Source organism: Anguilla anguilla, chromosome 16, assembly GCF_013347855.1.
Source record: "Anguilla anguilla isolate fAngAng1 chromosome 16, fAngAng1.pri, whole genome shotgun sequence".
Classification (NCBI taxonomy): domain Eukaryota; kingdom Metazoa; phylum Chordata; class Actinopteri; order Anguilliformes; family Anguillidae; genus Anguilla; species Anguilla anguilla.
Window position 1 is genome coordinate 24,681,300 of NC_049216.1, and position 21,352 is coordinate 24,702,651.

Genomic DNA, 21,352 nt, shown 5'->3' on the forward strand with positions numbered 1-21,352 from the left:
AAAATATGGTACTGTTATGAGGTCCATTTAGGAATAAGGATTTTATTTTATTTCACAAGAAATGCATACACGTCATAGCGTACTACCTGAGAGCATTTAAAAAAAAGATTAATCCATCTCAATTTTGAGTTCGTAGTGTTTCATTTGTTCAAGTGCACTGTTTTTGCCACACTCCCTGGCAAAGGTTCATCACAAGCCTTCTCAAGAGAAAAGGGGCTCGGTCTAGCAGAGAGGGTGGGGCCGGCCAGCTGTACTGAGCACTCATAGGGTGCGTCTGTCTGAGAGTGCGAGAGCCATCCCGTGTCTCAGTCCAGGCGATCCCCCCGGGCGCCGACGTCGGTCACGTGACACACCTCCACGTCGGCTCCCAGCTTCCGCAGCGCGTCCAGCCAGATCTGCTGCTTCTGGGACAGGCGGTCGTTCGGGCCCTTCACCTCCACCAGCTGAAAGGCCGGCAGGTTGGGAGGGTTACTGTGAGCACCTCCGTGTGTTTCTGTCGCTCTGGTGCACGGTTACTGGCACACACATCACAGCGTTACTGACACATAGGCCTATATTGAAGATATTAGTGTACTGTCTTTAAAAGGCCAAAAATAAAATAAAACACCCTGCAAATAGAAAAGACAATTCCCCATAAACTACAACCTTTAGGTTAGGGAAATAATTGCCTGCTACCCTGAGACCTGACCTTGTAGGTGTTGTTGCTGGTGTTCCACACCACGAGGTCAGGTAGTCCCCCGCGGCAGTGGCGGTAGTCCTCGGCCATGCGCTGCACGATTCCCGCCAGGAAGGCCCCGCCGAGACACGACGCCAGACTCTGCTCAGGCGGAGAACACGGAGACATCTTTATGAAGGTACGTACCCTGTTCCTCTGCTTCCATGTTCTTGACTGCCTTACAGACCACAACTTACCACCCCAACAAACTACACAGACCAACTCTCCTGCTGATTAAACTACTGATTCTAGATCTGCGTGCTGTGGTTTCGCACAGAATGGCTGGAGTGAGATCTCGGGTGGGTTAGCTGATCCTGGATCAGCGGTGGTGCTGGCAGGTAGCGTACCTGGGCCTGCTGCAGGGAGGAGAAGCGCTCCCAGCTGACCAGGGTGCACAGCCTCCCCTCCTGTGAGCTCCAGGCGTCGGCCAGCAGCGCGTGCAGCGTCTCCTCCGAGGCCTCCCTCAGCACCTCCACCCGCGCCTCTATCGCCTCCCGCCGGTTTCCATAGAAACGGTCCGTGTGCAGGTCCAGAGGGCAAGCCTGTTCATAACCAACAGGAAGCATTGCAGGTAATAACTTTATGAAAATTCAAACGTGCTTGACTCATAATTCTCTAATGCGGTTTCAGTGGGTGCTGGATCCATTAGTTTGATAAATGCATATTCCTGTGAGGTGTCCACGCAGACTGCAAGGCTGGCAGCGGTGCTAATGAACATTTAAAGACCGGACTGAGTGCTGTCCTCATTGGAAAATACAGGTAATAGCCTAACCCGCTGCCAAAGAACACAGCTCAGTTCAACAGGGGGTCCTACAGTGTTTGTAAATGCTAAATTCTTAAGGATGTTTTTATTTATTTTGTAAATTTACTAGGACCTTCTTTCATTTACAAATATCTTAACTTACTGAACTCAACTTCTTTCTAATCCCAGCCTCACAGTTTGGAAAGGCGACTGCATGCTTTAGAGGCAGATGTCACTCAATTTAAACATAACCAAACACCTTCAAGCACTCTGAAAATCCTAAATACTTTCACAACCTTGAGTTTCCACCAATCGTAAACTAAGTGTGTCAAGGTTCAGCGAGTCTTGCGACCCCTCATTCATGCGTTTCCTTACCTGGTATGGATTTCGAAAGACGTCAGGAATGCCCTCCATGAAAATGATATCCCACAACAAGAGGCCAAATAGAGTGGAAAATGTTGAGCCTTCACCGTGAATCCCTAGGGGACAACAGCTTCACTTGTTTAAAAAGCATCTTACCCTTCATATTAACTTTGTCCGTGTGCAGTATAAAAGAAATTTGTTTACTTCTTTAGTCTTCGGTCAAACAGGTATTTGAAGTACTTTAATCTTAGACAACACTTGCGCAGATTCCTGACTGTTTTTACAGAAACTTCCGGAGGTTTCCGAAGTGTCTATCAGGAGTCTGTGGTGCTCTCAGTTTGCGTCTGAAGAGTATTTCTTGTATTTGCTTCTGCGCATGTATACAAATCATCAGTAGTGTAAAAAATATGTATAGCCTGAGCATTTAACCATTACGTTAAATGTGCCTGATGCATAGCTGGTATGTAAGGAGAGCCAATGTAAACTGAACTATCAGAACCCCCGCTACTGAGCCCATTCATAAAATAGCAGCAGTAGCAGGTTTACCTTGGTCGAACCCGAGCCGCCGGTAGTGTGCCAGTGCCAGCTCCTCCACGGAGCACAGGACGGTGGCCTGGGCGTCGCCCTCGCCGGCATTCCCTCCGTCCTCATCGGCTGCCATGAGGAAGACCGACTTCCCCATCCCTCCGGCGTGCGGGAACATCTTTCCCCGGATGGTCACCTGAGCAGAGACACGCCCGGCGCAGGGTCACGCCACGCTAGAGCCTCGGGCGCGGCGGGCCGTGCCGTTTTAACGAAAGCCTCGTTTTCCCTCAGCTGCCAGGGAAGTGATGTCATCGACCTCCGTCATTGATACTCACGTGCGTGACGTCCTGCACCTCCACCGCGGGCAGGTCCCTCAGGAGCAGCCTGTACTTCCTGCAGCTGGGGGACTCCCTCATCCTCACGGCACGCTGGTACAGGGACAGCCGGTGACCCGTGCGCACCAGAGGGTCTGAAAGGCCCTCCTGAATGGCACCTATGGCCTAGACCAGCAGGTAAGAGCAGGTCAGCTTTAAAAGTGTCTGTTTAGAAGAGTACTGTTCAGAGTACAGTACAGATATCACTGCCCAGGCACGACAGACACTATTTTTTGAACAATAACTCACTATATTGTGAGACTTATTATGTAACACTATACTTCTGGTCACATTAGCATTGCCAAGTGGAACATCTGCTGGTCCTGTAAGAAGGACAGTCTAAAGCTTTAATTTATGAGCTTCACCATAACGACAGTGTTGTAAAGTGTCTCTTTAAAAGGGGGTAGTCTTTATGTAAGGATCCTTACCATGAATCATTCGCATTTCACAGAGATCAAACGTGTTTCACAGGAGTAAATTAAGCCATAGCCTCTTTACTCGCTGGCACGAGGCACACGGGGTAGTATATCTGGCTCCTTTACTTGATTGTTAAGGTTAGAGTTCAGGGCTACTGCTGCAGTACCTGCTCAGTGCGCTTTAGGTGCTGCTGTAGATTCAGTGCCAGCCTGTCCCACCAGCGCCCCCTGCTGTCGGGACAGAACGTTGCCTGAGCCAGCAGTGACCGCAGCTCCAGCACTGCTTCCTGTAGAAGCAGTCAACAGGGACACTTTAATCACAGGAACAGGAAAATGGTCACATGACATTCATTACATTCAGGCGATCACATAAATAAAAAGAGACGCACACCTGCTGGAGTTTTCAATCGCATGAACAAGAGACTGTGAATTAGTACACGCCCACCTCATAACAGTGCACTATGGCTGTAGGTGTGAATTAGTGTACATGCCCACCTCGTAACAGCATGCTATAGGTGTAAATTTGTGTACACGCCCACCTCATAACAGCGTACTATAGGTGTGAATTTGTGTGCACGCCCACCTCATAGCGGCGCAGTCTCTGCAGGATCTCCACGCCGCGGGACAGCAGCCGGGTGTAGGCCCAGCCCGTGGTGAAACAGCGCAGGAACACGGGCAGTTCCTCCTGGTGCCTGAGGAAACACACACAAACACACACATACTGGTACAGAGACGTTTACACACTGAGACACAGGTGGTACAGGACAGGTAGCAGTGCAGTCTATACGAGTGGACTGAACAACCAAATGTCTGAAGACTGAAGGACCAGTCCAGGACCAATACTTCAGATTCAGTATTTACTGTTACATCATATTCCTCACCTGTGGTTTCGGCTGTCCTGCTCCTGCTGCTCCAGCCAGACCTGCTTAGCTGTGGTGTAGAGCTCCAGGGCCCCCTCCCAGCTGCCAGCCTGCATAGCCAACACCACCTCCTGCAGAGCCCGCATGGCGGCCTCGTACCTAACAAACGCCAGGCAAACAGTGCTTCCAGTGACAAACTGCACAGTCCCAGCACTGTCCTGCAGAGCCCGCATGGCGGCCTCGTATCTAACAAACGTCATGCAATCAACGCTTTCAGTGACAAACTGCACAGTCCCAGCACTTCTGGGGTGTTTATTCTGCTCATAATCGCAGGGGATTCACAGCACTGGGTTTCTCTTCCAAGCCAGGCCTGGATTTAATTACAGCTGAAAAAAAGGAGTGCAGATTCCTGCAGCCGTCTGGATTTAAGGTGACATCATCAACAACAGGGTAAAGGCACAACAACAGGGGTGACGTCGTTCAGAAAAGCCTGATCTGAATTCAGCTGTTCGCACTATGTCATCGAGATGCAAAAGAACCAATACAAGGTTTCCAAGACATACTTGGCCACAAATTGAAGGACATTATAAGTAATTTCCAGGTCTCATTCCCACAAATTAAAGGACCGTCAAAAGCTGTACTGTGGAACATAACCTCATTACGCTCTCACCTGATGAGGTCCTCCCTGTCCTGGAACACCCTCTCCCTGCGCAGGACGGTGTAGGCGGGGAAGGCCAGGCGGCCCGAGTTGACCAGCAGGATGGTGTAGAGCTGGTTCTGCCCGCCCGCGCCCGCCTCCTCTTCCTCCAGGGAGTCCGTGAGGGAGAAGAGGAGGAGGACCCGGGAGAAGACGGCGCGAGGCTCGCGGCACACGCGCACGCACGCCCCCGCCAGCTGCCTCGCCCTGCGGGACCGGGCACAGAGCGGTCAGGGTTCAGAGCGGTCAATGGGCACAGAGCGGCCCTCACAGCGAGGGGAACGGGCACAGAGCGGCCCTCACAGCGAGGGGACCGGGCACAGAGCGGCCCTCACAGCGAGGGGAACCGGGTACAGAGCGGCCCTCACAGCGAGGGGACCGGGCACAGAGCGGTCAGGGTTCAGAGCGGTCAATGGGCACAGAGCGGCCCTCACAGCGAGGGGACCGGGCACAGAGCGGTCAGGGTTCAGAGCGGTCAATGGGCACAGAGCGGCCCTCACAGCGAGGGGAACGGGCACAGAGCGGCCCTCACAGCGAGGGGACTGGGCACAGAGCGGCCCTCACAGCGAGGGGAACGGGCACAGAGCGGCCCTCACAGCGAGGGGACCGGGCACAGAGCGGCCCTCACAGCGAGGGGACCGGGCACAGAGCGGCCCTCACAGCGAGGGGAACGGGCACAGAGCGGCCCTCACAGCGAGGGGAACCGGGTACAGAGCGGTCAGGGTTCAGCGCGGCTCACAGGGAGTCGCGCCTCCTCGCCCCCTCCCCCTCCTCCTCACCTCTTTAGGATGGCGGCCCCGGCGCCCGTCTGCCCGGGGCGCAGGGCGAAGAGGGAGCGCTGCCGGCCCAGCCGGAGGAGGTCCGTCACCAGCTGCTGTTTCTGGGCCCCGGGGGCCCCCAGGTGGAACGTCTTGGCCAGGCCCCTCAGCTCTGGAGCAGGAAGCAGCTCCAGCACCTCCTCCAGGTCCTGAAGGTCACTCTCTGTGGCATGTAGGGTAACATGTTAACAGGGTATTATGTTAAAGGCTGAACTGTATGTGTATGTGTGAGTGCACGCAGGGGGATGGCCACCCCCTCCCCCTGTACTTTCTGAGCGATTATAATCACGGCTCTGGGAGGAGTGGGGGTGGGATATTGTGACTGCGGATGGGAGGGGGGGGGAACTGAAATACTCTCTTGGGCTCTATCCAGTGACAGGGCCCTTAAAAGCTTTGCCATTTCCCCGTCCCTTATGTGTGTATCTCCATACGGGCTGCTCTGTCTTTTCTGTGAGAGACACACACCTTTTCTCTCAGCAGCTCTCCCGTCCCCCACACTCACCTCTCTGCAGAAACCCACAGCTGGCCAGCTCCTGGATCACTGGGGCGAGGTCTGAGCCAATCTCTGAGTAATCCAGCCTGCTTACCCGCAGCCAGTGCAGTTTCCTCTGGAAAAGCCGAACGTAGAGCATCTGCCCAGCAGCTGCGCCAACACAACCAAGGGTGAGTGGATTCACAGAGTCATAGCCATGAGACAGGAAAACTGATCATGGGAAAGTGTGACATCATAACACTTCAATAGGTGGAGCCACCATGTTCTAACCAATGAATGATCTGAAGCTATAAAAGTGTTTTGCTGTGGCAACAAAATTTTTTGTGATTAGCTCATACACCATAAGCCACTGATTAATGGCACATGGCAGCACCATCCACTATTGGGTTGATGAAGCCACAAGTACTACAGAAATTCATATTGTCTGTATTTAAATTCAGCAAATCATTGGAGTCATTACTTTATGTCTTACACCAGGCACTTAACAAGCCTTAAAATGCACACATACGTTCAGCCTGTTAAGTATAATAGTAACGGGGTCCCAGGTGGTTTTTTGTTCTCATGTTGAGAGGATAATGTTGGAGGGTAAGGCTGCGTCTGCAGCAGCACTGTGTACCTGACAGCTGCTGAAATGCGTGGATAACTGCCAGGTCGTCCTGGTTGAAGAGCATCCTGTCGTCCTCGTTCTCCAGCACGGCCTCCAGCACGGTCAGGAAGTTGCGCAGGTAGTAGGGCAGCCGCGTCGGCTCTACACCCCTCCCTCCCTCTGCAAACGGGGCATGGCGCACAGTGACCTTGTTCCCCTCTGAACCGCCACGAGGAGCCAAATTAGCTTCAGCTTCACTGGGCTTCAGCTCTGAACTGCCACGAGGAGCCAAATTAGCTTCAGCTTCACTGGGCTTTAGCTCTGAACCGCCACGAGGAGCCAAATTAGCTTCAGCTTCACTGGGCTTCAGCTCTGAACCGCCACGAGGAGCCAAATTAGCTTCAGCTTCACCAGGCTTAAGCTCGGACCCGCTACGAGGAGCCAGATTAGCCTCATTTTCACTGGGCTTCAGCTCGGAACCACCATGAGGAGGCAGATTAGCTTCAGTTTCACTGGGCTTCAGCTCAGAACCGCCACAAGGAGTCAGATTAGCTTCAGCTTCACTGGGCTTCAGGTCGGAACTCTCCCCCCTTATTCCTGTGCTCGTACCGGCACCTGCACTTCCCACACTATCCTGAGGTAGCTGGGGGCGCCCTGAGGATGGGGTAAATTTCTTTTTCAGGATTTGACTGTTCGGCGCCTCTCTCTGCCTCTTATTCTTAATTCTGGCAGCAGCTGGGAGAGCTGGTTTGGGAGGGTCCACTCTGCACACTTCTTTGTTCTTGCTATTGCTTAGTCGGGATGTGGAAGAAGACTGCACTGACACGGACACCACTGGAAGAGGAGACTCGGACATTGATTCTTTTTGATCTGAGCCCTCTCCGCTCCCTGTTTGAGGCCTGTTCACAGAAAAAGCAGCTGTCCTTAGAGTGGTCCTGTCGCTTGTCGGTTCAGTGTCACCTGTGGGGCACCTGTCATCAGAAACCTCAACACAGTAGTTCTCCTTTTGGGAGCTGTTCAGCTCCACACTGCCCCCTATTTGCTCAGTGTTTTGTGGAGCTCTACTTGTCTGTTGGCACAATGTATCCTCACAGTCAGTGAACTTCAGCCTTTTTCTGGACAGTTTTGAGGCCAGGCTCCCAAGGTCTACATTCCTCACAAGCTTAGTTCCACTATTTCTGGACTCCTGTGGGTCCTGTTGCAAAAACCCTTGCTTTTTAAAATAAGGGCTGGTGGCTGAATGTTTTTTCTCCTCAGGGCATGGTGCTCTGCCCTGATTTGGGACGCCATCATTTGGAGTTGAGGAGACAACGCATTTCTTATCGCCATTCCCCGACAAACCGGCATCCTTGGGGTCATTCCCAATAAATGTCTGGCACTGTGAGTCGATGTGCTCGTTTATTTTGAACCGGGGCACCATCTCACCGCACAGTGGACAGGCCAGTTTGGCTGGAGGCGCGTTGTTGAAGAACGCAGCGATAGAGTTCGTTCCGCTATTCGCTCGGCCATCTCCACCCCTTTTGGTCAGCGATAAAGTCCGCCGCTTCTTCCCCCTGGCAGCCGGAGATGAGCGTCTCTCAGCCATGAGATTGACCTTCCAGGCTTATTGTGTTGTCTTCGGTATTTAATAACCTTTCCCTGAAATAGATATCCCATCGGTGCATTGTTGCGAGACAGCCACCTAAATGAGTGAACAAAGAAACGACATGCGATCAGATGGACAGGTCATTCTGGTCTTAGTATCATGCGCAGTCAATAATACATTGGGGAAAACACGAATACTGATAACTACAAAAAATAATACAGAAGTAACTTGTAGCAATTTGTAGCCATCTGATTAGCAATCTTTTCATAGCTGAGCTAACTATCTAGCGAGCTGTAACAGCATTTCAGAAGACTGCTCTACTATTTCCCTTACCTTGCGTGAACCTGTCATGGTGAAGAAGTTTCTTACGTATTATTTGTCGTACTTGTTGTGCACCCTATCCTTGCATGGAGGTACATAGCTAGCTTGCTACATCTGGTTTAGCAAAGTATTCTTTTCTGACCAGGTTTGCCCGCTTTAAGGCAGCAGTAATCAATCGAGCGAATCATCACTAGGCTAAAGAAGTTGATTTCTACATCGAGCAGTGTTTTTTTTCCAGTAAGGTCTGACATGGGGGACTCTTGTTGTCAATGTCCCTGTCAGTAGATTCAGATACATTTTGAAAGTTGATCCTTCCTAATATATGCGACTTTATAGGTATTTTAATTCAATTTAAATTAAAAGTTTATCTATGATCTACTTTAATTTGTTTAGCCTGCATTGGGAACAAGCATATTTTCTCCCAGTAGAGGGCATTCTTTGCATTTCAATGAAAAAATAGAATTTTTGAAATTTGAAAATTGAATTGAAAATGGCTTGAATTTTTTGTATTTTTCCAGGTACGTGGTCATATCTCAGTGAATTTGCACTTAATATGTAAAAATATTTTTCATACTGCCCAAAAGACATATAAACTGGTATGATTCAGGGTATGATTTACGTATTTATGACAGGGCTATAAGTCAATTCAGGATTACTGTATCTGTGGGGAAAAAAGTAGTACAAGGTGCAGTAATTTTAATCCTTCTGAATGGGCTGTATCACTCTCAGACTATACTAGCAACTAGGACTTATTGGCCATTCCTCATTACTGATAGTAATTATTAACAGAAATGTTCCAGTGTGGCCTGAACAGTGATTATCAAATGTAAGTCAGTGTGATCTTTCATAAAAGCTCCCGATACATCTTTCACAAATGGATAAGGAAAAAATTTCTCCCACTTGCTCCCACAGTTTATAATGTGAATACCAGGCTTCTTAGTATTTTCGCTGTGCAAACAGCTGTCCTTTGTGGCAGTCAAAGTCACAATAAAAAACAAAATTTCAATTGATTTTTCTCAATCTCTAAAGATCACTTGGTGTTTTATTTTGAGAAAGGTGAGTGAGCTGCTCATCGACTGAGCTGACACATTTTATTTTCCAGATAGATTACCTCCACTGAATATTCTATGCATTGTAACAATCAATCTCATTCATTTACATATTTGTGGCTTGCCTTCAGCTTAAAAGTTGATGATATGTTAGCAGCCAGGGAAAAAGTTCAAATAAAGGTTTACCAATAGTAATGCACATCATGAACCAGAAATCTGAACCGACTCATTTTATTGAAAATAACAACCATTGGCACACAAAGGTAAATACACCATTTATAAAGTCTGTACAAGCAATATATAACACCATTTTAATGTTATAATTTCAGTTTGACGGCAGAGACTTCTTTCTGTTTCTTCTTCTTGGCGCTCTGGTCCTTGGCTCCTTTGATCTGACTCTTCACTTGGTCTTGCAGCTGTGTGAAGAAGGCCTGGGAGGACCGAAGGGCCTTGTCCTTCCCTTCATCCTGGTTCAGAGGACAAACATTATGTGAGCCACACGTCAACCTCCCTGCTTTTTCCCCTGGGGCTGACAACAATCAGGACTATCTTTCATGAAGTATAAAACTGTAAACCCTGGGTAACTGAGTGTTTGCTTAAACACACTGTGTAGAGAGAGAATTACTGCCAATGTTGGTGTGCAAATGATGCTGGGTGAGATGATGACTAATTTCAAGGCAATTCATAGACCCCCTTTGAAATATTATGGAGAATTAGAAACTGAAATAAATCAATGGAATTCAATTTTGTGGCAGTAGGTAAACAAAAACAGCAGAAAGCATGCACCATAAAGTGAGGAGATGTTACAGTATAGCTCTAGAGAGAAATGATGCCTCCCATAATGACTATGGGCACACTTCTCTGATTAATTGTCTCAGATGAAGTGATCAGAAGGGATCAGAGCTGGGATCAGTGCAGTCTAAAGATGGCCGTTTGTGCATCATCCCATCTGGCAGAATTTGTACAGTACTGCTTCAGCTAAACCAGACAGATATCACCCCTGCTGTAGTACAAAACAACCACTTCTTTCCTAAGATCCAATCTCATGCCTGCACAATTCCTCAGCTTCAAGTGACAAGAGCTGTCTGAGGAGATGTACTACAGATGCATATCTCTTCTATTTTACATGAACAAGTGTGATGTATATCTTCCGCCATATCCTCCTTCTGTGACAAGCACAAACTTATTAAACTCTAGACGTAAAATACATCTACAAGGTTTAAGACGACTCAATGCACAAACAGTGGCATTTCAAGTTAGGAAGGAGCCATCAGTTTCTTTACTGTCTTTCTTTGTTGGCACAGATACCCTAGCTGTGTTTCACCTAACAATAAATACTTGCCAAACAATGCATCATACTGAAATTAAGTAAAAATGCATGAAATAACTGTGAAAGTTCAGCTATAGGGAGAAGTGTACGGTTCCGCATGCTTAATCAGCTGGGTAAATATCTTAACTGTCCAAATACAGCCAAACCATACCTTCAGTACCACAGCTTTTCCTCCTTTGGTGACCTTCTTGAGGTTCTCTGCAACCTCTGCTTTCGTAGCCTTCTTCTTCTCCCCCATTTTGTTGGCCTCTCGCAGTTTCTGCCTCCTCTCCTTCTCCTGGAGCTTCAGACGCTTCGTCAGCTTCTTCTTGCGCCTTTCACGCTTTTTGTCTGTGGCCGTCTTCTCAGAGTCACCCAGGATGTCTCCAGCCCGGTTCTTTTCCTGAGAGAGAGAGAGTGAGAGAGGAAAGGGGAGAGAGAGAGGACATCGCATTACTGCATCCGCGAGAGAAGCACCAATTCCCATTTAACGTCCTCATTTAACGTCTCATCACACACTTAAGGAGTTCACAGAGAGGCAGAGGGTAGGTGATTCTCTACCTGACTTATTTTAAAGTCCTTGCTCATGTTAGGAGGGGGGGGGGGGGGGGGGGGGGGGGGTTGGGACTCACTTTGATCTCCTCTGGGGCCAGCAGGGTGCTATTGCTGGCGCTGACTGGAGCCACCTCCTCCATGGTGATGGATGGCAGATTGGAGACGACCTTCACCTCAGGAACAGGCTGCACAAGACAGAGCAGAAAAGTGGAGATGCTGAGGTTTTGCTCATGGTGAGTATTACCCATCTCTCCACACAGGACATCTTTTCACAATTTGGTAATACTCAGAATATTGATGAGTCTAAATACAAAATATAAGAGTCAATATAAGGCTTACATATTCAAACCAGTAGTCCAAGCCTCCATAATCCTCTGCTTTAGCCACTGTTTCACACTTCTGCCCGAATAATGACTCAGCACGGATCTGAAGGCATTACCTAAATTACACTGTAATGCACAAGAAAGGCAAACTCACAGGTTTGGGTGTGAAGTGGAAGTTTGAAAGTGCATCCAGCTTGAGGAAGAGAGAATCCATGAGCTTCTGAATCTCCACATGGGCAGGGTTTTCTTCCTCTTCTGTCTTTTGCTGAAATATTTGAATACAGTAATGTCAAAAGAACCAATCAACAACAAACTCAAATTACTAGAGCACAACCAGACTGCCAAGGTAAGGCATTTGTCATTGCGTGAGCTAAATTATGCATTTGAAGAAAGGAACTGCAGCTGCACAGTCAATTCACAAGTATGCGGTATTACAGTGCAGCTGTTGGCCAGCTGTGATTTTACCTGCGTCTGTTTGAGGTACTCCTGTTCATACACCTCTGCCAGACTCAGTTTGCTCTTCTCGTGGTCCAGGGTCAGCCTCTTCTTGTACTCAAACACCTCCTCTTTAGGCTTCTCCTTGCGCACCACGTCGTCCCATGCCTCCCAAAAATATTAGACACAGAGACTGAGCATTCAAATGCCTCAAAGGCAGCATTATGCCAGAGTGGTTGTATTATATACCCTTTTTTTTTACTCCTTGATAACAATGAGAGACTGACCTGGTCCCGGATTCGTTGTTTGATAATATCTTCCAGTGCTAATGTGGTCTCTTCTGTAACAGCAGGGGCTAAGGAAGACAGTGAAGCAAACAGATAATTAAAACGGCTATATTCACAACAGCTCCTACGGCACACGTCCACCACTACCAGGGGCAGTGTGCTTCCAGTGACCCATGTCACAATATTCCACAAGGCAAGCAGCAGCAGGCACCACGGCGACAGCAGGCAGAACCCACCCGTCCTAGCGGCCTGGTCAAACAGAACGTCCTCCGCCAGCAGGCTGTTCTCTGGACGCGTCTGCGCGGAAACCTCCCCCATCAGCTGCCATGGTTTCTCCCCTAGAGCAGTTTTCTCTAGCTGCTGGATCTTCTCAGCCATCTGTGCGGTCCAGACAGACGCATAACGAGGCAGTCGAGAGAATTTACACCTCACAAACACAGTTAACACGGTCCATTTATCCAGCATCTTTAAGAATTTTCTGATTATAAGATGACATCTACTTTTAAATGAAAATAACGCTGGTTGATGTTAGTGACAGCCCTTACAATGCACTCCTTTTTAAGTATCAGGTAAAGACTGCATAAAGCAAGACCATTGTTGTATTTTAGTACCCCAGTGGACTGCTGCTGAATACCTTTTCCTGTCTTTTCTCAAAGCTGGACTTGGTCTCTGGTATCTCTGCACGCTTTCCACCAAGGATGTCCTCCATCTCCTCTCCTTCACTCTCATCGGACAGGTCAAAGGTCACCTTCTTCAAGGCTCCCTTGGCTTGCGGGCTCTCCTCATCCCCTTCAGCATCTTCCCTATAAAATCAAAGATCACAACATCATCCAATATGTGTTAAACTTCAGAGATTGAAACAACACTCCAAATGCATAGTGATTTAAGTCAGTCCAGGATTAAACAATGACAGGTTAGTGCACACTAACAGGTTGTTTCCTCACAGTGAGCACATCTGCTTGTGACTCAAACTGCTCTGCATTCATAAGGTTGTTCCCCTCTCTACCTTTTCAAATTGGCCGTCCATGACATAAGCCTACAAAAGTCAAATAACCTCCCAGCTGTAGAGGTTAGCTGGAGTAATTACACAGGAACTGTGAACTACATGTTTCTAGGCTGACACTTTCTGCTTTTGAAATATGACATCCTTAATACACAAATTACAACATCTGTCAAAAAAGAAAACCCTTACAGCTCATCTTCCTCCAGGCTCCCCTCATCCTCCTCCTCCTCCTCATCATCATCCTGCATCCCAGCTTCACTCTCTCCATCTTTTTCAGACCCCAAATCTTCATCCTCCTCAGGGTCCCTCTGAGCCGACCCTCCTTCCACTGGATCAAAGAAGTCTTTGTACTTCAAGTTTCTGGAACTCTTCTGGAACTGAAATGAAAAACAGTTAACATAAAGGGGTGGATTTACTAGGCACTGAAAGCTATAAAAAAAGCTAGCACTGAAAGCTATATGTTCATCAATGTTTATTATGCAAGTTATACTAGTTTAAAATGGAAACAAGTCACACCTTTATCTTTTTCTGTTTTTTCGGCATCAGCTCTTCCTCCAGGTCCAGCTCGTCATCCTCGCCTGATGGCAAGTCCTGGAAGTAATCAACCTCACTGTCGCCATCATCGTCCTTCCCCTCCCTCTTTTCCACTTCTTCCAGGAAGGCCTCCATCTCAGAGAGCCTGAAGAACCGGTCATCCACCTCTGATCCAGGGCCAACCTGCCTTTGAGCTTTGAGCTTAGTCAGCTTCTGCTGCTTTGTCCGCTTCTCCAGTTCATCCACATCAAAGTCCACATCTGAGTCTTCGTCTGTGAATTTCTCCACTGCCTCGTTTGAAGATTTTGAGGGCTTGGATTCCTTCTCATCTTCCTCATCCTCCACATCTTCCTCACTCATTTCTTCCTGCTCATCATCTAATTTGTTAATATTTCCAGTCTCTTCCTCTTCCTCCTCATACTCCTCTTCATCCTCCTTCAGAATTATTGTCTCATCTCTGACTGCCTGGTTCACTGCTACATTAAAGTGTTTAAGCACCGCAGCATTCTGAAGCTCCAGCTCCTGCCAGACTTGCTCATCGTCAAAGTTCTCAACAACTAGCTGCTCCAGAGGGCTGCCAACTGTACCCTTTGGCTCATGTGCCTTGCGCAAATCATACAGAGTCTTTGTGAGGGCGGTGAAGTCCGACGCCAGGCCATTCTGGAGACTAGCATTTAGAACACAACAGAAACAGGTTTAAATGTTTTACCACAATAATCTTGATGGCAGATTCGTCCAAACTGTATGGCATGGAAACCAGTAATAGTATGAATGTACACGAGTAGGCAGCGAATATAGCCACTCATATAGCTAAGAAGCTACATATTTATGTCTTTACATTAGATCCACACATAAAGTGCATACACAGCGATATCATGCATGCTAGCGATATGATCAAGCCTTTATTTTCTTACATATCACACACAAACCCTAACAACAGCTTTGTTCAGCCAGCTAGTTACTCTCCTACCGACTACAGTAATGTCTCAGCTAGCTTGTTACCGTATGGAATAAATATCGTTAAATGAATTTTAGTCTTACCTAAGAAATTTCTCTGGGTGTGCAGTGTCATTATTTAAAATCTTTAAACAACTTTCAAGCGTGTTCTTCAGGTCCCCGTCAGCCATGGCTTCTTGCACATGGGAACAGATGTGCCACTTGAAAACATGCTCCCGAGGAAACAAAAGTACAATTCTACAGTAATTCGGTAGGAACTTCGTCTCAAAATACAACAGTTCCGGATAATAATAAAAAAGCCTTAATGAGATAAGCTCGCCAGGAAAATGCTGTTTTTAGGTGTATATTTTATTTGACTATATTTCTATGAAACGAATCTGAAATAGGTGGCCATTATTTTGAAACGGCGCTGTATCGCAAGACGTGAACTGTAATAATGAACATTAAATAAAAAAAATAAAAAAATTAACGTATGATATAAATATGTTATTTTTGTTGTTTCTTGTGTTTTTTTTTATTCACGTAACGACCCAACAAGAGCTACAATTAGAAACATTTCTTGTGAATGTGGCAGCTCTTCGAATAAAGTTGAGAAGTTTGAAGAAACCAAAAAAAGATGGCGGCCTCCATGTTAAAGGTTGCAGGTAATGTACTTATAAATTCTGAAAGCTATTTGAACTTATATTTGAGTAAACTGTCGTAGTGATTATATCTTATGAGTTATATGAATGCTTTGCGGTAGTTTTTTTGCTGAAGTGACACAGCGTTCGCGGTCTCGCTGATAAAAAATAATTTTCAGAACAATTTTAGTTCTCTAAAATATTGTAGTTACTACAGTAGACATTTGATAGTTACTGTGATTGAGCTGAGTTGTAAACTGTAGCCTGCACCTTACACTAAGGCCAGCTAGTCACTGTACATGCATGACAGCAATGTCCTTTGCTTTGAGAGTCCGTAGAGATGACTGCAATTCAGTCTATTCCCGTCTTTGTTGGGTCATTCACGCTAATGCAACTGGTGTAACGCAAAGCAAATCATGTAGACCTCATCAATTGTATCCCATAGGCCCTATAGCATCAGAGTTTAGCAGCGAACGTGCGGTAGTTTAGTGATTAAATTATACAAAATAGCGCAAGCCCCATTTTCTTTCAGTTACAGGTATTTCGAAGTGTGCACGTCAAGTAGCACCAGTGTTGAGAACGTATTCAACATCCAAGGTCCTTTGTCAGGATGTTCCCGAGACTGTGTGGAAGCTTGGGAGACTAAATCACGTTGCGATAGCTGTACCAGACCTAGAAAAGGCTACGGCTCTGTATCGCGATATTCTTGGTGCTCAGGTAAGCGCCACAGTACCCCTTCCTGAACACGGGGTGTACACAGTCTTCGTTGAGCTGGGCAACACTAAGCTTGAGCTACTGCACCCACTGGGAGAGAAGAGTCCGATAGCGGGATTCTTGCAAAAGAATAAGTCTGGAGGGATGCATCACATCTGCATCGAGGTAAATCTCTCTCATCCTTCTTAAATTTGAAGGGGCTACGTTTCCTGAATATAACTAGGCAAAAGTTTAATTATGACACATGATCCTTTTGTGTTATGTATTGAAGCTAAGAAGTCCATGTGGAGGGAAAGTGTTTGTGCTATCAACCACCAGTTAGGTATTGACATAAGCAAAAGATGATCCAGATTCAATATGTAATATTTCACATCAGTACCCATGAGCTTAAGAAGTGTTCTGTTACTCCTGTGGTAAGAATACATTTTACATTGTTTTTACATCATTAATTTAAAAAGCTGTGCTGACGTGTGTCGTTTGTTTCATGGGCGTATAGGTGGATGACATCAATGCAGCGATAGTGGATTTGAAGGCGAGGAAGATTAGGACCCTATCAGAGGAACCACGGATAGGAGCTCATGGAAAGCCAGTCATGTTCCTGCACCCAAAAGACTGTGATGGGGTGCTTGTAGAACTGGAGCAGGCCTGAACACTAGGCACTCTCAATAACATTGTGTCACTGGCTTGCAAAAGGGGATAAATCATCAAGTGCCCGAGTAAAATAGCCTATATATTCCCATTGGCTAATCTGCATTGAAAGATAGCTGTGATTGACTGTTGTTATGAAATCCTAAACAGTTTTCCTTAAGCTAAACAATTTACAGAAATGGTATATTCCACTTCTTTGTCCAGCAGTGATTGATTGTTGTTATGAAATTGGGAACTATGTTCTCTAAATAGGATCTTTATTCATGTGGTTTATGATCTTTTGCTCTGTTTGGTTTGTTTCTTGGGTGCAGTTAAATTAATCATAGAACATATTCTATTAAATATGAACAACTTGGGTGGAAATTTTTTTCTTCCCTATATGCCTTTAAGAACTGTTACATTTTTTTGCTTTTTGTCATACTTATCCAACCAATGAAGAAAATTGTGGAAATCTAATATATTGTTATATAAATTAGCATTTTTTATTTGTTTTATTTTGTCTTGAGGGTTAGTATTTTCTGAATTTGGTGAACTATTTGTGTTTTCTTCTTATGTATAGCTATCACATTTCGACACCATATAAGTCCTCTTATATTTTTTAATTAAGTTGAACAGTTAGAATATTTCTTGCAAAATTCTGCTACCTTTGAGCCAATGGGGAAATATTCAGAAGTAAAGCAAATTTTAAAATGAAAACATATTTAGACAGCAATGTTTATTAATGTTTTTTCAACCAGTTTTAATTACGTTTAATTAATAGTGTCTATTATAGGTTGTAAATGTATTTGAGTCCGTCTTGTAGAGTGGGGTTGTCTGTCTGGTAAACAAGCATGCCATATAATAATAATAATAATATGAATCATTTTGGAAACATTTGGAAACTGGACCATTACCACTTCCTGAGTATATTCAGCCTTTAGGTAGTTGAGTGTTGTTCCTTTTTAGATCCCCCTTTTTGCAATAAAACTATAAGCTGGAATCTGAGCTCCAATGTTATCAGGTAGTCACAGCACAATTTTATACTGTAGTGTACTTTCCAGGTGGTCCGCTGTGTTTTTTTTCCATTGTGGTTAATGTAAAGAACCCTGATCCGACTGAGCTTTCCATTTCATTATCTTTTAAAATTTGAATTAAAGACCACATGACATGCTGCTAGAAGTGGTGTTCATGGGATGGGTGCAATCCAGTGCCTCAGTGCAAGGATGGGACAGTGCAGTAGAAGGTTCCATACTTTGAGATTTTAACCCAGGATTCTAACTTGTGGCCATTAAACGTCTTTAAAGGGTGAACCTGCTCTGTAAATTTGCGCACATAATATCCCCCTGCACTGAAAAGTAGTTCTCAATTCACATGCCAAGAAAGAAATAAATAACGTTCTCCCTTAAGTTAAATGATTACCATAAATGGCATTACATTCCACGTCTTTGTCCACTCATCAGTCAGATAAATCACATTATCAAACGCTTGTGAATTAATATACTGTATATACAGAACAAAAGCCAATAACTCAACCTTGACCTGCTTTTAGAACAGCTAATTCAGAAGAAATAATTCACAGGTCATGCATAAACAAATAAAATTAATTGTTCCATCAATGTAAAAGACAACAACTTAAAACCGTCTGTACACTTGTCCACTTTTGGAAAATGTCCTAACTTGACTCTCATCAACAGTCAGCTTATTTAGTCATCTTATCTGTTCTCATTCAGCTCCTCCCCACAGGCCCAAAAATGCCACCCACTCTGGACCCCAATTTCATCTTAACAGTCACCTTAACAGTCACCTTCATTTCTTTGGTCTCCCATTTCTATTCTTATTCTGCATCCACCTGTGTGTTGCAGGCATTCTTAAAATGTAGTTAGTGTATTTGTGTGCACATGCATACATACATGCATGCAGGGTAAAAATATGTAGACACTTTTGTATTCATGAACAAATTACACTTTTTGACAAAATATTTAGCTGGCCTTAAAATATGGATTTCTTCGCACTTTAAGCAGTATAACTTGAGGTGAGCTTTAAAGTTATTTTCAGTTTTCTCATCAGCATGGTCCTCATACCCTCAGAAAGGACAGCCGATTGTCACGTACAACATAATAAGTGTCCTCATAAACACGTGGACGTGACTGCAATAATGTTGTTTTTTATGTCCCAAAGCCCAGGTGTTCTCTGCATTGCTAGCTCAACATTCTCCTCAGTTTCCTATTTGTTATTGATTTCTGTACAAAAACGTCTGTCTGTTGACTTACTGCCTGAAAATGATTTCAGTTGTTCCCACAAAATTCCCTCAGTTTCAAATTAGAGTGAATGAAAAGGGATCGAAATATAAATTCTGTGCTTTCAGCATGTTCCTAAGGACATTTGTCATGTTCCTTTTTTCAAAAATATCTATGGGCTGTGCAAGTAATTCTGCCTGTTGGCAAGGTTTGGTAACAGCTCATTATCATATACTTTAAAACATGCAAGTCCAGTGGCTGTGACACCTTAATTTGTTCCATCAGTAAATGGCTCAGCAGACTCATTTTCATATATGAATCCCTGCTCCCCTTTCAGTTCATTAACTCCCTGACTTTCATCTGATCTTATGCACTTTGGGTGGTTTTTATTTCTCCCCAATAACTGTAGTTTTGTTTATTACCATTTTTATTTCCTATTTATCTCTGGCTTGTCCCTCTAGATTTAACTCGCTGTTTTACTCCTGGGCAAGTGGTAGACAACAGCAATGCAGATCGGCTGCAGTTAACATCCCAATAGAATATCTTAATGACCCTCTTTTAAAAGATATGACTCATAAATAGCCTGGCCATGAAGGTAATCACTTTCACCATGGTTCATTTTGATTCTGGACTTTCCTGGATGTCTCTGTTCAGTTAATTTATTAGCCATTACTGGCTTATTGCACAGAAATGCAGTATGCTGCCAAATTTGATACAGACAACATTATAGCTGTACTTAAATCCACCCTACCCTGAACATTGTCCCTCAAGATTCAGGGTGGATTTAAATCAGCCAGGGTTCCGTGAGGTACAACTATATTCTTGCCCTTCTACACAGTAAAATGTCCAGTATTAATTTAACTCTAACAGAGTACATATGAGTCCAATAAAGACTGGCTTTACTCTGTAAGAGTTGATTTACCACTGAACATTTTACTGTGTAATTACATATCAGATAAAGAAAAATAGAAAATACAAACCTGTTTAAAAATGAAAGCACTACCCTTTGTGCTATACTAATGGTTGGCCTGTGCAGTTGAAATATACTATGTGCATCAGTGAGTTCTGTTCTCATCCATGAGGTCCCAGCTGTGAGGGCTTTTTTTCCAGATCAAGTTACCAGAAATAAAAACATCTTGAAAATACTGTGCTACACCCTTTCTTTCAGGTTACCTCTGGTGGAGGTGGAGATTCCTGCTGCATTCTGGGGGCTGTTACTCCGTAGACTGTTCAGTGGGCAGTGGTTCTTAAACTCCGGTTTGGGAGCCAAAATGGGTCCCAAACAGTTTTGCTTTGAGCTGTAAGTGCTATTATGACCATCACCACTGTGCATCAGGAACCTCTACTGGCTCATAAAATTGTTTTTTGTCTTTTTATAACTGCTCATTTAATTTATGTTTTACAATTTAATCAAGCCTGTTGTGCACATTAAAACAAACAAACAATTAACGCTGTCAATAGAGCACACCTGGTTCAACAGTAGGTAACCGTTTGTTTCAGATGTTCAAAGGCGGCCAGATGGGTCATTTAATCTATCATTCTGATATCATTCTGTATTTTGGTTGCATATTTATCGAGCTTAAAGCGTGGCATGTTTTTTAAATTTCATTTCTTCCACTTACCTACGTGGCCTTGTTACTTTATCATGCTTGATTGTATTGAATATAAAACAATTTTGTTTTTAGTGAGGAATGCAGTTTTTTTCATTTGTGTGAATTTTTTTAATCGAATAGGCTGTAATCATACGGATACATTCACGTAGAGCGCACAAACGCTTTTTTATTTTTATTTAAAAACATATTTTTATTAACTTGCTCAATTAACAGAAACTGTGTGTATTTATATTAACCTGAAATGTGGTGTTTTCAATGAGAATGTGCATGAAAACAATGGATGTAAATATTACTGTGACATCAAGACAGCGTTGTACGTTCCGTTTCGATTCACGGGTGGGGTTTGGTGGTGGTGGTCTGTTGCTATTCCACTATATAGTCTGCCAGGGAACTGCAATGCTACGCGTATTCTCTTAAACACGTTCCAGGGCTGGTCCCTGCCCTCGCTTTTATATTCTTCAGATTCCGGGGTTTATTAGCAATCTCGATGTGATCGCAGGCACAAAGCAAGCGTGCAACGATCACTTTCACTGTTAAAAAGGAGATCATTTGTCAGTGCAAAAATAATTCACGTTTGTTGTCGCAGGTAAGTCG

General features: G+C 45.0%; 4 protein-coding genes across 12 annotated transcripts in view; 2 read left to right on the forward strand and 2 right to left on the reverse strand.

Annotated features, from left to right (window-relative positions):
• Nucleotides 1-26: 26 nt before the first annotated feature.
• fan1 (FANCD2 and FANCI associated nuclease 1) lies at nucleotides 27-8,650 on the reverse strand. 2 transcript variants are annotated; one of them, XM_035396522.1, is made up of 15 exons: nucleotides 8,508-8,650; nucleotides 6,926-8,270; nucleotides 6,620-6,823; nucleotides 6,013-6,153; nucleotides 5,472-5,673; nucleotides 4,666-4,899; nucleotides 4,017-4,154; nucleotides 3,719-3,827; nucleotides 3,303-3,422; nucleotides 2,681-2,845; nucleotides 2,367-2,541; nucleotides 1,833-1,936; nucleotides 1,063-1,257; nucleotides 689-817; nucleotides 27-443 (listed from the first exon to the last, which is right to left on the reverse strand). In XM_035396522.1, exons 2-15 carry the CDS (start codon nucleotides 8,172-8,174, stop codon nucleotides 306-308), a joined length of 3,303 nt encoding a protein of 1,100 aa, XP_035252413.1. In that variant the 5' UTR covers nucleotides 8,175-8,270; nucleotides 8,508-8,650; the 3' UTR covers nucleotides 27-305. The 2 variants fall into 2 exon arrangements, with proteins under 2 accessions (XP_035252413.1, XP_035252412.1); XM_035396521.1 differs by having other exon boundaries at nucleotides 6,620-8,270.
• A 1,109-nt stretch (nucleotides 8,651-9,759) lies between these two features.
• Nucleotides 9,760-15,185, reverse strand: mphosph10 (M-phase phosphoprotein 10 (U3 small nucleolar ribonucleoprotein)). The gene is made up of 11 exons (XM_035396538.1): nucleotides 15,032-15,185; nucleotides 13,973-14,657; nucleotides 13,646-13,833; nucleotides 13,088-13,256; nucleotides 12,690-12,831; nucleotides 12,454-12,521; nucleotides 12,197-12,334; nucleotides 11,886-11,996; nucleotides 11,486-11,593; nucleotides 11,026-11,256; nucleotides 9,760-10,011 (listed from the first exon to the last, which is right to left on the reverse strand). Exons 1-11 carry the CDS (start codon nucleotides 15,115-15,117, stop codon nucleotides 9,862-9,864), a joined length of 2,076 nt encoding a protein of 691 aa, XP_035252429.1. The 5' UTR covers nucleotides 15,118-15,185; the 3' UTR covers nucleotides 9,760-9,861.
• A 310-nt stretch (nucleotides 15,186-15,495) lies between these two features.
• mcee (methylmalonyl CoA epimerase) lies at nucleotides 15,496-18,081 on the forward strand. The gene is made up of 3 exons (XM_035396555.1): nucleotides 15,496-15,591; nucleotides 16,100-16,446; nucleotides 16,778-18,081. Exons 1-3 carry the CDS (start codon nucleotides 15,564-15,566, stop codon nucleotides 16,928-16,930), a joined length of 528 nt encoding a protein of 175 aa, XP_035252446.1. The 5' UTR covers nucleotides 15,496-15,563; the 3' UTR covers nucleotides 16,931-18,081.
• A 3,073-nt stretch (nucleotides 18,082-21,154) lies between these two features.
• LOC118215626 (amyloid-beta A4 precursor protein-binding family A member 2-like) overlaps nucleotides 21,155-21,352 on the forward strand; it is a 60,042-nt gene continuing 59,844 nt past the window's right edge. For 4 of the 8 annotated variants that reach the window (XM_035396526.1, XM_035396531.1, XM_035396530.1 and 1 more), the window contains exon 1: nucleotides 21,156-21,344. The gene's annotated coding sequence lies outside the window, so the exon portion shown is untranslated. Of the gene's footprint in view, nucleotides 21,345-21,352 lie in introns of all 8 variants that reach the window. The other 4 variants (XM_035396527.1, XM_035396528.1, XM_035396533.1 and 1 more) reach the window with 2 other exon arrangements.

Excerpts from the sequence above, each read along its gene's own strand:
- fan1 (XM_035396521.1), bottom strand. The coding sequence starts at position 8,174 with ATGGCTGAGAGACGCTCATCTCCGGCTGCCAGGGGGAAGAAGCGGCGG. Across the intron at positions 6,154-6,619 it reads CGCATTTCAGCAGCTGTCAG|CTGCTGGGCAGATGCTCTAC; the intron begins GTACACAGTGCT and ends GTGTTGGCGCAG. Across the intron at positions 4,900-5,471 it reads GGGGCCGCCATCCTAAAGAG|GGCGAGGCAGCTGGCGGGGG; the intron begins GTGAGGAGGAGG and ends CCGGTCCCGCAG.
- mphosph10 (XM_035396538.1), bottom strand. The coding sequence starts at position 15,117 with ATGGCTGACGGGGACCTGAAGAACACGCTTGAAAGTTGTTTAAAGATT. Across the intron at positions 12,335-12,453 it reads AACAACGAATCCGGGACCAG|GCATGGGACGACGTGGTGCG; the intron begins GTCAGTCTCTCA and ends TATTTTTGGGAG. Across the intron at positions 11,257-11,485 it reads TGGCCCCAGAGGAGATCAAA|GAAAAGAACCGGGCTGGAGA; the intron begins GTGAGTCCCAAC and ends TCTCTCTCTCAG.
- mcee (XM_035396555.1), top strand. The coding sequence starts at position 15,564 with ATGGCGGCCTCCATGTTAAAGGTTGCAG. Across the intron at positions 15,592-16,099 it reads CTCCATGTTAAAGGTTGCAG|TTACAGGTATTTCGAAGTGT; the intron begins GTAATGTACTTA and ends ATTTTCTTTCAG. Across the intron at positions 16,447-16,777 it reads TGCATCACATCTGCATCGAG|GTGGATGACATCAATGCAGC; the intron begins GTAAATCTCTCT and ends ATGGGCGTATAG.